Raw genomic sequence first — 18684 nt, 5'->3', positions numbered from 1 at the left:
GCTTGTCTGGTCTTTGGTTCCACCATTAACAATAAATGGTGTGGAGATAATCATGATCGACCGTCGCTCCATTCTCACAGTGCTTTTCAGAATCCCAGGCCTCAGGATCAGTGGGGTTCCCAGCGATTGGACCCCAGCTTTTGGAAAGTTATTCCCTATCTTTTGGATATGGGATAATTTCCAAACTTGTTACAATAAAGATAATCTGTCATCAAGTTTTTGCTATCCCACCTGAGAGCAGCGTGTTGAATGGATAGAGACCCTGATTCCAGCAATGTGACACTTTACTGGTTTCTGCAGTTTTTAACTGTTTTCTCTGCTGCGGATCTCTGAATACTGAGCTCTGTATAACCCTACCCACATCACTGATTGCCAACTTCCTGTGTACACTGTGCATAGGCAGAAAGTGGTGGGGGCAGGGTTGGTAATACAGAGCTCATGAATATGGAGGACTTCCTGGCAGCAGGTTTACTTTTCCTCTAGTGATTTTAGCAAAACTACAGCAAGCAGCATAATAAGTGCCACATCGTGAGGATCAGGGTCTCTACATTATGCTGCTCTCAAATTAGTTGGCAAAAAAATGGGTGAGATATATCATTTAAATTTCCCGAGGGACCAATTTATAATGTAAAAAAATAAAAACATTTAAATGAAAAGTCAAAGTTCATATCACTCCCTCCTCCTTTAACCCTTTCACGACATGCGCCGTACATGTACTGCGCATGTCGTGTCTCCCCCTTTGATGTGGGCTCCGGCGGTGAGCCCACATCAAAGTCGCGACATGTCAGCTGTTTTGTACAGCTGACATGTGCGCGCAATAGCGGCGGGTGAAATCGCGATTCACCCGCCGCTATTAGCCTGTTAAATGCCGCTGTCAAACGCAGACAGCGGCATTTAACCGGCTCTTCCGGCCGGGCGGCCGGAATTGACGTCATCGCCGACCCCTGTCACATGATCGGGGGTCGGCGATGCATCAGGATGGTAACCATAGAGGTCCTTGAGACCTCTATGGTTACTGATGCCGGCCTGCTGTGAGCGCCCCCCTGTGGTCGGCGCTCACAGCGCACCTGCAATTCAGCTATATAGCAGCGATTTGATGATCGTTGCGATGTAGCTGAGCCAATCGAGTGGTGCCAGCTTCTAGCCTCCCATGGAGGCTATTGAAGCATGGCACAAGTAAAAAAAAAAAAATGTTTTTAAAAATATGAAAAAAATATAAAAAATATAAAAGTTTAAATCACCCCCCTTTCGCCCTATCCTAAATAAAACAATAAAAAAAATCAAACCTAAACATATTTGGTATTGCCGCGTTCAGAATCGCCCGATCTATCAATAAAAAAAAAAGCATTGACCTGATTGCTAAACAGCGTAGCAAAAAAAAATTTGAAACGCCAGAATTACATTTTTTTGGTCGCTGCGACATTGCATTAAAATGCAATAACGTGCGATCAAAAGAACATATCTGCACAAAAGTGATATTATTAAAAACGTCAGCTCGGCGCGCAAAAAATAAGCCCTCACCCGACCCCAGATCACGAAAAATGGAGACGCTACGAGTATCGGAAAATGGTACTTTTTTTTCTTTTAAGCAAAGTTTTGAATTTTTTTCACCACTTGGATAAAAAATAACCTAGTCATGTGAGGTGTCTATGAACTCGTAATGACCTAGAGAATCACAATGGCAGGTCAGTTTTAGCATTTAGTGAACCTAGCAAAAAAGCCAAACAAAAAACAAGTGTGGGATTGCACTTTTTTTGCAATTTCACCGCACTTGGAATTTTTTTCCCGTTTTCTAGTAAAAGACATGGTAAAACCAATGATGTCGTTCAAAAGTACAACTCGTCCCGCAAAAAATAAGCCCTCACATGGCCATATTGACGGAAAAATAAAAAAGTTATGGCTCTGGGAAGGAGGGGAGTGAAAAACGAGAACGCAAAAACGAAAAAGGGCTGCGACTTGAAGGGGTTAATTGAAAAAAAAAAATCATATTTGGTCTCACAGTGAACATGAAAAATTCTTACTGTGAGTGGCAAAACTGCAAAAAAAAAAAAACACCCCAAAGTGGCACAAATTTTTTTGTCACCTTGTCTCCCCCTAAAAATAAACTTAAAGAAAATATAAATCTGTATGATTTGAAAAATACAGCAGCATGTACCCAGCATGTCCACCAGAGGGCGCAACTACAGCAGACCGTACAGAGAATGTCCACCAGAGGGCACAATGTACCCTGCAAGAACGACAGAAAGTACACAGCACGTGCAGGAAGTACAGCAAGACAGTACAGAGCACGTCCACCAGGGGGCGCAACGTGCCCTTCAAGAAGAACGGCTGAGTGCACATAACTCATCCACAAGAGGGCGCAGGGTATTCTAAAGGAAGTACAGCACAATATACACAGAACGTCCACAAGAGGGCGCAACGTGCACCGCAGGCAGTACAGTAGACAGTATACAAAGCGTCCACCAGAGGGTGCAAAAAGTCATGCAGGAATTCCAACACAGTGTACACAGCACGTCCACAAGAGGGCGCAATGTTCATTTTAAGCAGTATGGCAGAGTATACACAGCTCGTCCATCAGAGGGCGCAATATGCCAGCACATCCATAAGAGGGCGCAATGTGCCCTGCAGGAAGTACGACACACAGCACACATCACGTTCACCAGATGGCGCAATGTGTCCTGCAAGTACGGCAGACAGTACAAAGCATGTCCACCAGAGGGCGCAGTGTACCTGCAGGAAACGCGGCAGATAGTACACAGTACGTCCACCAGGGGGTGCAATGTGCTGTGTAAGTAAAACAGACAGTACAGATCGTGTCCACCAGATGGCGCAGTGTAACTTGCAGGAAGTACAGCACAGTGTTCCCAGTTCGTCCACCAGAGGGCGCAGTGTAACCTGCAGGAAGTATAGCAGACAATAACGAGAACGTCCACTAGAGGGCGCAGGCTCCATATATCAGGAAGTACAGCACAGCACGCAGCACCGAGCTCTTCCCGCGCTGTATTCCAGCTGTGCACCACCACCACCGCGGCCACCATGGTGCAGGAGTTCCAGGTGCTCAGATGTTGCTCCTGTCGCGTATTCCAGGTGCACCAGGTGAAGTTCACGCTCCTCAGTAACCGCTTATTTCTTTATCCCGACATTTTTGGTGAATGCTGTCTAATGAGATGTGTCTTCTGTGCAGGTGAAAAAGAGCACGAAATGGTGCTGTAAGCTGTGCGGGGAGAAGCAGTCCGTGCTGAGGGTGAGCGCGGACAGTCCACGCTGAGCCTCCTGTGGCCAGAGAACGTCGCCTCTAGCAATCAATCTGTCGGCTGCTCTCCTGCACACAGTCAGAGCTGAGGTTGCCATGGGCAACAAGACCATGACCATTGTAATATGAGGGGCACAGCAGGGGAATTTTTTTTCCCCTAGGCTAAGGCTACTTGCCCACGGTCAGGAAGCGCTGCGGGTTGGACATTGTGTATTTGTGCAGCGTCCAGATGTTACAGTGTAGCGGATGGGATTTCAAGAAATCCAATGTCCACTATGTGCACACAGACCCCCGCGAGCTGCGGAGACTGACATGTGACGCGTCGTTCCAGACTGCAGTATGTCCATTTATCTTGCAGAGTCGCTCAGTCTCCGCAAGATAAATCTCACCCGTACAATGTATTAGACGCAGTGAATCTGCACGGTTCAGTGAACACATGCGGAATCACCTGCGTTCAATAGCCGGCAGCGGACGTGCTACTTCCAAAGCGCTGCCAATTACTGACTGGGAACGTACCCTTAAGGTGCACACGTAGGAAAAGAGGTGCAGAATTTTCTGCACAAAATCTGCATCTCCTGGCAGAATCCGCAGCCGCGGTTTTTATGTGGAATTGATGCAGATTTTGCCACTGCGGAATTTTAACATGGAGGGGTGCAGAAATGCTGGAGATCCGCACAAAAGAAGTGACATGCACTTCTTTGAAATCCGCAGCAATTCCGCACTGATTTTTGCGCACAGCTTTTTTTTTTTATCCCATTGAATAACATTGTACTGTACATCACAGTGCGGATCTGGAGTGTTTCTGCGCGGAAAAATCCGCTGCAAATCCGCATCGTGTGCACATAGCCATAAAGTATGGGGTTTAATTTTATATTTTGATACATTGGACCTTTACACATATTTGCTATAGTCACATTTTATTTTTGTTTTTTACATTTTGTATTGAAAAAAGGTGTGATTGTAAAAATATTATATATTTATTTTTCCCATTATTTATTTATTTATTTATTTATTTATTTTTACTCTGGTCTACTATGAAGACTTGAACCTGTGATTGTTTGATCGCTTGTCTTATATCCTACAATACCAAAGTATAGGAAAATCACTGGTCTATGAAGCTTAGCCGTGTGGTGATAGAAGTACCAATATAGCAGTGACACAACAAGGGTCTTTAGTAGGAGGGGGCACAATGGGTGACAGAACGTATTCTCAAGTGAACCCCTTATGTGCTGCGGACAATGACTGTGGCATCTAAGTGGTTAAACAGCAGTAATAGTCGTCGCTGCTGTTAATGGCAGGTGCTGGCTGTATTACCCATCCCATGCTGCCTACAGGTAGGACCATGTACAGCATGACAGATATAAGGGACACTGTTTTTGTATCTGTCTCCAGGACATGTAGGACACGTGCGTCTAATCCTTGCTTGTGCGTTTTCCAAGTGTCGGCATAAGAGTAATGTGGCCATTGCCTTTCCAGGTATTGGGGCTGTTATACTGTGTGGGTCGATGTGGCTACAGTGCAGGATTGCAGACGAGCTGGGGAAGTGCCGCCTCGAGCACAGTCAGTCCTTCCCGAGACCCCTTATACCTCGCACTCATTCTTTCCCAACATTTTAATTCTGCAGGTTTATGGTCAAGGTTCAGGGGCCGACTGCAGACACCACGTCCAGAAGTTGAACCTTCTACAGGGGCAGGTGGAGCGGGCGGTTACTGGCACTGATGGGTAAGTGAGATATGTATAGGGCTGGTCTAAAAAAAAAAAGAGAAAGTTTTGTAAATTTTGCTGGAGAAATCGCTTATCAACTTTTAACCCTTCTAACTTGTTATAAACAAACAAAATAAAAAATATATATATAAAAACCAATCAGCACTCCCAATGTGAACACGTGCAAACTGCATCACATAGATAAAAAAAGAACACAGCAGCACATGTACATGAATCGGCCATGTGAAAACACAGAGAAATATACATTTCTCAAAAATATTTTTTCATAGAAATTTTTTCAAAAATTTTTTTTTCATAAAACTTACAGTTAAAGTTGAAATGGAGATTCTTAGCGCATAAATTGGCCAATTCATGTGTGCTCATCAACCACGGCAAGGTGGCATGCCGTGGTTGATGGGCACACATGAATTGGCCAATTTGTGCGCTAGGAATCTCCATTTCATCTTTAACTGTAAGTTTTATGAAAAAAAAATTTTTGAAAAAATATTTTTGAGAAATGTATATTTGTCCGTGTTTTCACATGGCCGATTCATGTACATGTGCTGCTGTTCATATATATATATATATATATATATATATATATATATATATATATATATATATATATATACCCCTTCACCCCCAGAGCTTTTTTTCGTTTTTTTTCGCTCCCCTCCTTCCCAGAGCCATAACTTTTTTATTTTTCCGTCAATATGGCCATGTGAGGGCTTATTTTTGCGGGACAAGATGTACTTTTGAACGATACCATTGGTTTTACCATGTCGTGTAGCAGAAAACGGGAAAAAAATTCCAAGTGTGATGAAATTGCAAAAAAAGTGCAATCTCACACTTGTTTTTTGTTTGGCTTTTTTGCTAGGTTCAACAAATGCTAAAACTGACCTGCCACTATGATTCTCCAGGTCATTACGAGTTGATAAGACACCTAACATGTCAATGTTATTTTTTATCTAAGTGGTGAAAAAAAATTCCAAAGTTTGCTAGAAAAAAAAAAAATTGCACGATTTTCTGATACCCGTAGCGTCTCCAATTTTCGTGATCTGGGGTCGGGTGAGGGCTTATTTTTTGCGTGCCAAGCTGGCGTTTTTAATGATACCATTTTGGTGCAGATCCGTTCTTTTGATCACCAGTTATTTCATTTTAATGCAATGTCGCGGCGACCAAAAAAACGTAATTTTGACGTTTTGATTTTTTTTCTCGCTACGCCATTTAGCGGTCAGGTTAATCCTTTGTTTTTATTGATAGATCGGGCGATTCTGAACGCGGCGCTAGCAAATATGTGTAGGTTTGATTTTTTTTTAAATTGTTTTATTTTGATTGGGGTGAGAGGGGGGTGATTTGAACTTTTTTTTTATATATTTTTTTTATATTTTTAAACACTTTTTTTTTTTTTTTTTAATTTTGGCATGCTTCAATATTCTCCATAGGAGGCTAGAAGCTGGCACTACACGATCGCCTGTGCTACATAGAGGTGAAGCACAGATCACCTCTATGTAGCAGAAATGGTGGTGTACTTTGAGCGCCGACCACAGGGTTGCGCTCAAAGCAATCGGCCATCAACAACCATAGAGGTCTCAAGGAGACCTCTGGTTGTTATGGCAATGCACCGCTGACCCCCGATCATGTGACGGGGGTCAGCGGTGCGAGCGCTTCTGGACGCGCGGCCGGGAGCGCTAGTTAGGCCATGTTCACACTTTGCGGGTTTTACCGCGGATCCGCGGCGATTTTGATGCTGCGGGTCCGCAGCAGTTTCCATTGCGTTTACATTTACATGTAAACCCTACGGAAACCGCAAACCGCTGTGCACATGCTGCGGGAAAAACCGCGCCGAAACGCAGCGGTTTAAAACCTGCAGCATGTCACTTCGTGGTGCGATTCTGCACCCATAGAAATGCATTGAACCGCTTACTTCCCGCATGGGGCTGTGCCCACGTTGCGGGAAGTAAGCGGATAATGTGCAGATGGTACCCGGGGTGGAGGAGAGGAGACTCTCCTCCAGGCCCTGGGAACCATATTTGGGGTAAAAAAAATAATTAAAATAAAAAATCATGTTATATTCACCTCTCAGCGCTGCACCCGGCCGGCCGGTCTTAGTTGCTGTGCGAACAGGACCTGCGGTGACGTCGCGGTCACATGACCGTGATGATGCCGCGGTCACATGACCGTGACGTCACGAAGGTCCTTTTCGGCACAGCATCTTTGGAACCGGACCGCTGCGTACAGCGCCGAGGAGATCGGTACGTCAGAGGGTGAGTATAACCAATTTTTATTATTTTTAACGTTACTATTGATGCTGCATATTGCTGCATATGCAGCATCAATAATATAGGAGTAAACCCGCGGCGGAAACCGCGGAACAAACCGCGATAAATCTGCAGGGATAACCGCAGCGGTTTTGCTCTGCAGATTTATCAAATCCGCTGCGGGAGAACCCGCAGAGGACGCCGCAAAGTGTGAACATGGCCTTAGATGCCGCTGTCAGCGCTTGACTGCGGCATTTAACTAGTTAATGGGCGCGGGCGGATTGCGATTCCGCTCGCACTCATTGCGTGCACATGTCAGCTGTACAAAACAGCTGACATGTCGCGGCTTTGAGGTGGGCTCACCGCCGGAGCCCACCTCAAAGCAGGGGGATCTGCCAGCTGACATACTATTCCGTCAGCTGGCAGAAAGGGGTTAAAAAATTGTGCTGATGTAGCGTAAACATGTAGGAAATGTTATTTATTAACTATTTTGTGTGACACCACTCTCTGGTTTAAGGGCACAAAACTTAAAAGCTTGAGAATTTCCAATATTTTTACAAATATACACAAGTCATATCGAAATTTTTTTTTACCACTATCATGAAGTACAATGTCATGAGAAAACCTTCTCAGAATCAGTGGGATCCATTGAAGCATTCCACACTTGTAACCTCATAAAGGGACAGTGGTCAGAAGTGTAAGAATTGGACTGCTCAGTAAGATGCGATCCTTGGTCTTTAAAGGGTTGTCCAGGATTGGAAGAACATGGCTGCTTTCTAAGGCCGGCCTCACACTCAGCGTATAAAAATACGGTCCGTTTATTACGGCCGTAATACACAGAAAAGTCCCCAAAATAGTGGTCCGTATGTCATCCGTAGGCAGGGTGTGTCAGCGTATTTTGCGCATGGCATCCTCCGTATGTAATCCGCATGGCATCCGTACTGCGATATTTTCTCGCAGGCTTGCAAAACCGACATTAATGGATTTTTGGGCTCAAATGTTCGTTAAAACATATATACAGTATATATATATATATATATCATTGAGACACATATATATATATTCTGTATTTATATTTAATTCAGCGCGAGATATGTGAAAAGCCGGTAATTCAATTGCCGGCTTTTCATTTCTCCTTCCCAAACCCGACATGATATGAGACATGATTACATACAGTAAACCATCTCATATCCCTTTTTTTTTTGCATATGCCACACTATTAATGTTAGTAGTGTGTATGTGCAAAATTTGGGGGCTGTAGCTGCTAAAATAAAGGGTTAAATGGCGTAAAAAATTGGCGTGGGCTCCCGCGCAATTTTCTCCGCCAGAGTGGTAAAGCCAGTGACTGAGGTCAGATATTAATAGCCTAGAGAGGGTCCATGGTTATTGGCCCCCCCTGGCTACAAACATCTGCCCCCAGCCACCCCAGAAAAGGCACATCTGGAAGATGCGCCTATTCTGGCACTTGGCCACTCTCTTCCCACTCCCGTGTAGCGGTGGGATATGGGGTAATGAAGGGTTAATGTCACCTTGCTATTGTAAGGTGACATTAAGCCAGATTAATAATGGAGAGGCGTCAATTATGTCACCTATACATTATTAATCCAATAGTACGAAATGGTTAATAAAACACACACACCTTATTACAAAGTCCTTTAGTGAAATAAAGACACAGGTTGTTGTAATATTTTATTAGACTCTTAATCCACCTGAAGACCATCGATCGTCCTGAAACAAAGTTAAAAAAACAAACAACAATATCCCATACCTTCCGTCGTTATGTCCCACGATGTAAATCCATCTGAAGGGGTTAAATCATTTTACAGCCAGGAGCTGTGCTAATGCACTGCTCGTGCCTGTAAAACCCCGGGTACTGAATGGAAAGCTGGGTGATCTGTAGTTACCTTGAGTTGCGGTGATGCGCCCTCTGCTGGATGTCCTCATATGAACTGGAGCCTTGGAAAAGTTCCCACGCTCGAGTTCATATGAGGACATCCAGCAGAGGGCGCCTCACCGCAACTCAAGGTAACTACAGATCACCCAGCTTTCCATTCAGTACCCGGGGTTTTACAGGCACGAGCAGTGCATTAGCACAGCTCCTGGCTGTAAAATGATTTAACCCCTTCAGATGGATTTACATCGTGGGACATAACGACGGAAGGTATGGGATATTGTTGTTTGTTTTTTTAACTTTGTTTCAGGACGATGGTCTTCTGGTGGATTAAGAGGCTAATAAAATATTACAACAACATGTGTCTTTATTTCATTAAAGGACTTTGTAATAATGTGTGTGTGTTTTATTAACCATTTCGTACTATTGGATTAATAATGGATAGGTGACATAATTGACGCCTCTCCATTATTAATCTGGCTTAATGTCACCTTACAATAGCAAGGTGACATTAACCCTTCATTACCCCATATTCCACCGCTACACGGGAGTGGGAAGAGAGTGGCCAAGTGCCAGAATAGGTGCATCTTCCAGATGTGCCTTTTCTGGGGTGGCTGGGGGCAGATGTTTGTAGCCAGGGGGGGCCAATGACCATGGACCCTCTCTAGGCTACTAATATCTGCCCTCAGTCACTGGCTTTACCACTCTGGCGAAGAAAATTGCGCAGGAGCCCGCGCCAATTTTTTCCGCAATTTAACCCTTTACTTTACAAGCTACAGCGCCCACATTTTGCACATACACACTACTAACAGTAGTGTGGAATATGCAAAAAAAAAGGGATATGAGATGGTTTACTGTATGTAAACCATGTCTCATATCATGTCGGGTTTGTGAAGGAGAAATGAAAAGCATTGAATTACCGGCTTTTCTCTCTAACACCGGTGCGTATTTCTCGCAGGTCACACTGCTGGTCCGTGTGGAATCCGTATTTTTCTTGCCCCCATAGACTTTCATTGGCGATTTTTTTTTTTTTTTTTTTTTTTTGAGCAATACGGTGACAAACGCAGCATGCTGCGATTTTCTACGGCCGTACAAGACCGTATATTACGGATGCGTAATATACGGCAGATAGGAGCTGGGCCATAGAGATTCATTGGGCCGTGTGCAATGCGTATTTTACGGACGTAGTTTATGCGCTAATACGTCCGTAAAACTCGCTAGTGTGAGGCCGGCCTTACAGACTCCGCCACTCCTGACCATCAGTTATTTGTGGTATTGCAACTTTGAAGTGGAAGGAGCTGAGCTGCAGTACCCCGTACAGCCAATGGTCGTGGTGGTGCTGTTTCTGAAGAGAGCCACCAACACCTCTGAGTGAATGAGGCAGCAGCAGTTCCCTACAAAGCTCCATGGCCTGGGAGCATCGCTGAGAAGTGACCCCTCATTCTCCCTATCGATGGGGGTCACAGATTCCCCATCCCCCCAACCCAAACAATCAAGTGACGGTGTAACGGTACGCTCCAAATAGTGTAGTAGAAGGGTCCGACCAGGGGTGGGATTCAGCCGGTACGACCCGGTACGGGGCAGCCGTTTACTAAAATTTCTATCTGCCAGCGTTCCGGGAGCCGGCTCTGCAGCGTGAGTGAACCGACTCTTTTTTTTTTTTCCTTCCTTGTCTGGTGCCTGCAGCCTATCAGATTCAGCGAGCTCAGTGAGTGTGACTGTGACTCATGTGGGAGGAGCAGACAGGAGAGAGGGAGATGTGAGTCTGTGGAGTGTAAGAAATGCCTGTGAGTCCAGTGATGTGATCACAAAATCAGTCCCCACTCCGAGTCCCTAGGAAGGCAGAGCCGGGTGCGGTTGAAGTGTCGCTGTATTGTTCCCCTCAGCACCCGGGTATTCACCTCACACAAGTACCGCAGCTGTGCAGCCTGTAGCCTCCCGTCAGGCCAGGCTTGTGCTGGAGAGGTGGCCATGCTGTTATTATCAGCTCCCCCTAATAACGGCTGCAGTTCTGTGCCATCTCCAATTATCTGACACTCTGCAGCTCTTCTTGTCTTTACACTTTTGCAACCTTTTTAATGCACCCAAAATATCTGCAAATCATGGTGATTAACCCCTTCATGTTGTAGCTATTGTTCTTTTTCTGCCACACCTTCCAGGAGCCTTTGTAAGGGCTTGGGGTTTTGTTTTTCTTTTTTGCAGGACAAGTTTTAGTTCTGAATGAGCCCATTTTACCATATAATGTCCTGAAAAACCAGGAAAAAAAAAGTTCACAGTGAGGTAAAATGAAGGTGGGGAAGCAATTCCACCGTATAGTTTGGGGGATTTGTTTTGCGTAGTTCAGAGTGCACGGTTTCATTTGAGGTGGTCTCACACGTGGCATCACAGGAGGCTGGGGCTGCACTCGCTTCTCTGCAGCGTCTCGCCACATTGATCACCTACAGTAAGGGTACCGTCTCACAGTGGCACTTTGGTCGCTACAACGGCACGATCCGTGACGTTCCAGTGATATCCATACGATATCGCAGTGTCTGACACGCAGCAGCGATCAGGGACCGATCAGAATCGTACGTCGTAGCAGATCGTTTGAAACTTTCTTTCGTCGCTGGATCTCCCGCTGTCATCGCTGGATCGGCATGTGTGACACCGATCCAGCGATGTGTTCGCTTGTAACCAGGGTAAACATCGGGTTACTAAGCGCAGGGCCGCGCTTAGTAACCCGATGTTTACCCTGGTTGCCATTGTAAATGTAAAAAAAAAAAAAAACACTCACCTTCTGATGTCTGTCACGTCCCCCGGTGTCTGCTTCCCGCACTGACTGTGAGCGCCGGCCGTAAAGTAAAAGCAGAGCACAGCGGTGACGTCACTGCTGTGCTGTGCTTTACGGCCGGCACTGACAGTCAGTGCGGGAAGCCGCCGGCGGGGGACATGACAGACATCAGAATGTAAGTATGTAGTATTTGTTTTTTTTTACATTTACAATGGTAACCAGGGTAAACATCGGGTTACTAACCGCAGCCCTGCGCTTAGTAACCCGATGTTTACCCTGGTTACCTGGGGACTTCGGCATTGTTGGTCGCTGGAGAGCTGTCTGTGTGACAGCTCCCCAGCGACCATACAACGACTTACCAACGATCACGGCCAGGTCGTATCGCTGGTCGTGATCGTTGGTAAATCATTTAGTGTAACGGTACCCTAAGGCCAGGCCATCAATGTTAGTCATGGACAATCTCTTTAAACTTGTTCTATCTGTAATACTACCTCAATCATATTTACTGTAACTTAACTGTTAATAAAGTTGGTATGTAACTAGGGTTGCAGTGCCATATTCTGTTTGACTTGCTGGGATTTGTAGTGCTGTGCACCACCAGCAGGAGTTGATGGTATAGTAGCAATTATACATTTCTGTTCCACGTTGTGTTGAAATAAACTGAGTTTACTATTCCGTATGCTTTGCACAGCGTGTGTGTGTGTGTTTGTGTGTGTACAGTGTATACATTGCGTATGTACACAGTGTATGTGTGTGTACAGTGTGTGTATACAGTGTGCGTGTAAGGCTACTTTCACACTAGCGTTGTTTGGTGTACGTCGTAATGCGTTGTTTTGGAGAAAAAACGCATCCTGCAGAATTATCTGCACGATGCGTTTTTTCTCCATAGACTTTTATTAGCGACGCATTGCGATGTAAGGCCACACGTCGCATCCATCGTGCGACGGATGCGTTGTGTTTTGGTGGACCGTCGGCACAAAAAAAAGTTCCATGTAACTTTTTTTGTGCGTCACATCTGCCATTTTCGACTGCGCCCCCTCCTCCCCAGACCTTACAATGGGCAACGGATGCGTTGAAAAACTGCATCCGCTGCCCACGTTGTTCATTTCTTTCACAACGTGCGTCAGTACATCGGGCCGACGCATAGCGATGGCCCCGTACCGACACTAGTGTGAAAGTAGCCTTAGCACAGTGCTTGCAGCATGCCTTTATTTTTATGAATTACAATCTTATACAGCACCAACATATAGCACAGCACTTGCTAATTCAGAAAGGACGTGTACAAAAAATGGCCCATATTACAAAGTAATACAGGTTAGGCTGGGTTCACATTGCGTTAGTGGCGTCTGTTAGACGGACTACGTTACACAGCGGCATAAACGCGGTGTAACGCAGTCCGTTACGGCCGCCATTGACTCCATTGTCGGACGCATCAGTAGCGCACACCCACAATGGGCGATCGCTAGGGATATGCCATCATTGAGTGACGGACCCGGAGCCGCGGGCTGCAGCGTTTCTGGGTCCGTCACTGCTAGCGCAGATAGAGCTAGAAGATGCTCTATCTGCGCTAGCGCGATGTAACGTCGGCACTTGCGTTAACAGCAGCCAGTTAGCATATGTGCTGAGCGGGCTGCTGCTAACGCAGTGTGAACCCGGCCTTAGGACTACAACCAAGTAGCGCGGGCTCTGTTCACAAGAGCCAACAATCTGCGGAAACAGCAACGCTAAAAAACAGTCTTTACTGCTTCACTAGATACTTACACAGGTGTATCATGAGGCTGTCACTTTACAGGCAAAGAGTGGGAACGATGACAGAGTAAAATCTAGTTTTATTTAAAAAAGAGCCGGTTCACGAGCCGAAAGAGCCGGCTCTTTATAGTGAGCGGAGCCGAAAGAGCCGGATCACCAAAAAGAGCCGGACTGCCCATCACTAGCTCTCGGCGACTGCACGACTGCACCTCGCCCTGTGTGAGCGGTCACATGGTGCCGCCTCATTAAGGTGATGAATATTCATGAATATTCATCATCTTAAATGACTGTTACCACCTGACCGCGGCGCTCACACAGGACGAGGAGGACGGTGCAGTGCTGCGCAGGGACAGAGCGAGGTGGAGGATTCCGTTCCTCTGCTACGCGGTGTGTGAGCCTGTGAGGTGACTCAGGTGAGTATGAATCATTCCAGCCAGGGAGGACGGGGGAGCCGGCGGGGAGGAGGAGGTCTGCGGTGGACGGCCAGGACGGGGAGCCATGCCCATGAATGATACAAGATGGGACTGGGAGCGTCGGGGAGCCGGCAATGAGCCACGCATGGGGGGGGGGGGCGGCGGGATGAATCATGAATCATTCCAGGCAGGCAGCCAGGGAGGATGAAGGGAGCCGGCGGCGAGCATGTAGGAGGTCCGCGGTGGACGGGGAGCCATGATACAAGATGGGACTGGGGAGCCGCGCCGGCGATGGGCCACGCATACGGGGGGGGGGGGGGATGGGAGATGAGCCAGTGCCTGAGCCACCCATGCATACATAACGTATTCTTGTCATTAAGGGAGACAAACTGCTCCCAAAAATATGAATCGTGCCACTGGGCGTGGCTTATTAGTATGGGCGGGGTTATTGAAAATGGGCGTGGCCAAAATTCCGGCGACTTAGAGGGCCTGTTGTTAAAAATTTGAATCCCACCCCTGGGTCCGACCAAGTGATCGTTCTCAGCAGTTTCCATGTTTTTGCATTTGCTTTAATAGAGATCTTTGTGCTAAATATAAAATGTGTTGTGATGAGGAAAGAGACGGATGAGGAGGGTGATGATGATGATATTGATGATGATGATGATATTGATGATGATGATGCTTGTACTCCGTTTATGTTATAGTTGTAGAGGAATCTGTCCGAGTTCTGTCTCTGATGAAGACACTGGTGGAGAGTCACATCCGAGTCCTATAGCTTCACAGGTAATTTAACCCCTTCATGGCTGGGCTGTTTTCCATTTTTGCACTATTGGTTTTTTTTTCTCCACTTCTAGAAGCTACAACATAACGGTTTTTGGGGCTTTTCTCTATGCATTGTTCATTGTGCAGTGAAGGTGACCTGTTAGTCTGATTCTCAGTACGGTTACGGCCATGTCAAACATACCAAGAATTGGAACCTCTGCCTGCGTCGCTATATTCCGGTTCCTGTAATGTGTTCATTTCTGCATTGATCGTTCTGTGAGGACTTACTGACGTGACGTTTTTATTGTTACTGGTTTGGGGTGACCATGTTTTGATCCCTTATTACATCTTTACTGTGTTGCGGGGTCTGAACACACGTGATCCCGCCATTTCAGTTCTAGTGCTTGTAGTTCATATGGACTCACTCTGGAGTTGTTTTCTCTTTGATATTCTGTGCTGTGCCGCTCCTCTGTGACTCCTCTTGAAATTTGAGAATAAATTGACAGGTTGGGGTGGAGGGTATTATGTCCCATCAGTGCTGGCGGTGTAAGAAATCATATTAAGTGGTAAATTGTTCCATACAGGAAGCTGCCCCCGTGAGCCGCTGGAATAAATATCTGGAAGAAAACAATGAGGAGGAGCAGGGTGGTAGTAATACTGAACAGGAGCACTACTACTCTCATCAGGATCGTCCACCGACAACTGTCAGGTTACACGTCTTCTCTGCCATTTCATAGTTCTATCTTAAAAAACACATTGACCTGAAATGTGGTAACGATCATCACTGATCAGTAATGTTCATCTAAGTCATCAACTGTTAGAGGATAAATCACATTTCATTGCACAAGTCTCCCAATTATAACAGGATTTCTTTGAAAACTAAAAAAAACCTCACAATGCATTTTTCCAAATTATGTACAACAGAGGTTCCAAACATCTTATAGGCTGTAAAGAACTGAAAATGGTCATTTGCTGAATTTGCAGCATTAAGAGGTCACATAAACTGTAATCAAAAGCTTTTTCAATCAAGAACATGTTATCAGGCCAAAATACTCTGCGCAAAAAAGTAAAGGGAGCACTGAAATGCCACATCCTAGATCTCACTGAATGAAATCTTCCAGTTGCAAATCTTTATTCACTACATAGTGTAAGCATCCAAGCCTCTGTAGGATCCTAAATTTTGAGGTTCGAGGGACTCCAGAGGCCCCAGCAGCTTCAACTGTCTGTTGGCTGCTTTGTAATGGTATTTTAGCAGCTGTATTCTTAGTCTGATGAATCTATTTCTCAGAAACCTTCCTCATTATGCCTTTATCTGCACTATCCTTTTTGTGCTCTGTATCAGTCACAAATCTCTTCACATTACTATGATCACACTTTAGATATTTCACGAAAACTTATGTTTCCACACCTTGTCCAAGGCATTGCACTATTTGATGCTTTTCAGCAGAAGATCCTTTTTCCTTCCCATATTGTTTGAAACCTGTGTCTGTCTTATTTATGTGGAATGTCCATCTTAAGTAGTTTTCCTTTAATTGGGCTCTCTTGGCTAATTAATTAACAGGTGTGTGAGATGGATTTCAGTGATCCAAAGAGCCCTGAGCCATAATACCTTCCATGGGCTTATTGGACAGTGTGTGTGTGTGTAATTAAAATATATATATATTTATTTATTTTTATATCTTCCATTTTAGGAAACGTTTGCATTCACCATACCATGAAGGAGATTTCTACAAGGAGAATAAGAATGAAAACATTTCAAAGAAGAAGAAAATCTACAAGGTAGGTGATAAAAGATCAAATAAAACGGTAAATCCAGTCCAAGTGATCTCCCGATATGTGATAGATTGATGGAAGATCTCATTGGTGAAGTTTGCGATCTTAAGCCAATCCTGAAGATCTTATGTCGGGCAGTCAAAATTGTAGGCCTCATTGTTACAGCCGTCCATCAGATCTGTGTTGTCTCCAGCTTTCTATGGTCCCATAATGACTTAATGCTCCAGTCCCCAACTGAAAATTTCATGGAACCCAAGAAGGCCTAGAATAAAAATAGTAGCATAATATATCGTATACAGTTTTATAGTTATCCTTCCGTGGACTGATCACTTTCAGACACCGCACCATGACTTTACCAGGGTCCGTGCCCGCAGCTTCACCTTGTACTTGTGCCCTTAGTCCCTAATGATGAAATTATAAATATTGTAAAGCTGTAGAACAATAAGCTTTTTGGATGTTTTATTGTGGGGATTTTCTTGGAAATTGTAATTTTTGTTTATTTTCATTGAAGAGTGAGAACTCATTAGAAACAGATCGGTTTTCCTGTAGAACATCAGAAGACATGGGATGCCTGAAATGGCAAGACAGACCTACATCGCATGCATTACCTCTGCACATCAGCTCTGAAACATTTCTTCTGATGAACACATCAGAAGGACGTTCTAAACAATCCACCTACAGTGCTGCCAGCATCCTGAAGAGGGAGCCCAAAATGGACCCGGATTTTAATCCATTTGACCGCAGTAAGATGAACGGGCCAGATCGCTTCAGAACCAGCAGCCAATGTGTCCTGCCCAATAATGAGCCTACTGTAACACATAGGTTATCTGCACAGGTCTCTTCTCCAGGATCGAGTCTGTGCAGGGCAGATGTGCAGGCGGGCGGCAGCCTCACAGCCAGCTCTCTGCAGAAACCCAGTATTCTATCTCATCTGTTTCAGACTGATGATGATTTTGATGATGACTATTAAGAAGAATGTAAAATGCATTTTTTGTGTATATTGTAATGTATACATTGGTTCATAAATATAAAAGTGTGCAAATTTTGAGCGCTTGACCAGTTAATTAATATATTTTACTATTGTACAGAAGGGGACTGTTCATGATGAAGAGAAAATAATCCAATAAATAAAATAAAAAACATTGCCTATTTAGGCCACAGGCAAATTGAATCTAAACTAATCAAATAGTTTTGGAATTTCTGAAAATTTGTGGATTGAGTCTGATGATTTTTTTTTTTTTTGAGCATTTTACGTTTATTTAATGTTTATTTTTTTGGGGGGAAGGGGGGTGGGGTGGAGAGATCTGAGCACAGCAAGAGACCCATTTGATTTGCAGCATATAATTGAGACCAGACCGAGCGCAATGTGACTGCGCCTGCCTCATTAGCCAATGGTCCCATCCGTGGTCCTGCCCAAATCTCAATGTCACCCCTCTGCTTCAAAGTGATTGTAATGTATCCCGGCCTTGGTGTAGCAGCATTAGTTGAGGGCAGCAGTACTGACGTGATGGTACCATTGTGTGGTCTTTTTGCACTGTTGGCGGTATGAGCACAGTATGTTTTCTCCTACGCCTCATTGGGGGACACAGGACGATGGGGTGTTATGCTGCTGCCACTAGGAGGACACTAAGTAAACAGAAAGATTAACTCCTCCTCTGCAGTATACACCCCTTCTCTGGATACAATTTCAACCAGTTCTTGCTTAGTGTCTGTAGGAGGCACTTGGGTCTGTTTTCAGACCCCAACTTTCTTATTTTAGTTTTTATTTTTCTGTAAATTTTTATTTTTTATTCAACGGAGTGAATGGTTTTTATGGGACCCGCTCTCCCCCGAACCAGCAACAGGCGAGCACGGCGAGTATACCTCCCCGTCCCTCTCCTGCGACGTATGGCGTACGGAAAGCTTGCGCCGGGGCAACGGTTCCTATGCGGTCCCGATTTAAAACACCCCCCCCCCCCCCCCCTCCCGCCTGCATTAGAGCATTGTGCTCAGGAAAGGCAGCCGGAGTGGAAGATGTGCCGCAAACTCCTCTGATCATCGAGGATGCCTCACTCTCCATCCCCATCCAGGGTGCATGGATTGAGTTCACATGTGAGAACGGGGAGCAC

General features: G+C 45.2%; 1 protein-coding gene across 3 annotated transcripts; it reads left to right on the top strand.

Annotated features, from left to right (window-relative positions):
• Positions 1-2827: 2827 nt before the first annotated feature.
• Positions 2828-18146, top strand: MRNIP (MRN complex interacting protein). Of its 3 annotated transcripts, none has more exons than XM_077266303.1 (7): positions 2828-3096; positions 3185-3244; positions 4878-4975; positions 14746-14824; positions 15388-15512; positions 16495-16582; positions 17088-18146. In XM_077266303.1, exons 1-7 carry the CDS (start codon positions 3037-3039, stop codon positions 17544-17546), a joined length of 969 nt encoding a protein of 322 aa, XP_077122418.1. In that variant the 5' UTR covers positions 2828-3036; the 3' UTR covers positions 17547-18146. The 3 variants fall into 3 exon arrangements, with proteins under 3 accessions (XP_077122418.1, XP_077122417.1, XP_077122416.1); XM_077266302.1 differs by having other exon boundaries at positions 2911-3096; positions 14752-14824; positions 16495-16609; positions 17088-17684; XM_077266301.1 differs by having other exon boundaries at positions 2975-3096; positions 16495-16609; positions 17088-17683.
• Positions 18147-18684: the final 538 nt, after the last annotated feature.

This window comes from Ranitomeya variabilis, chromosome 5 (assembly GCF_051348905.1).
Source record: "Ranitomeya variabilis isolate aRanVar5 chromosome 5, aRanVar5.hap1, whole genome shotgun sequence".
Lineage (NCBI taxonomy): Eukaryota > Metazoa > Chordata > Amphibia > Anura > Dendrobatidae > Ranitomeya > Ranitomeya variabilis.
This window is presented reverse-complemented; position numbering and strand designations above follow the sequence as displayed.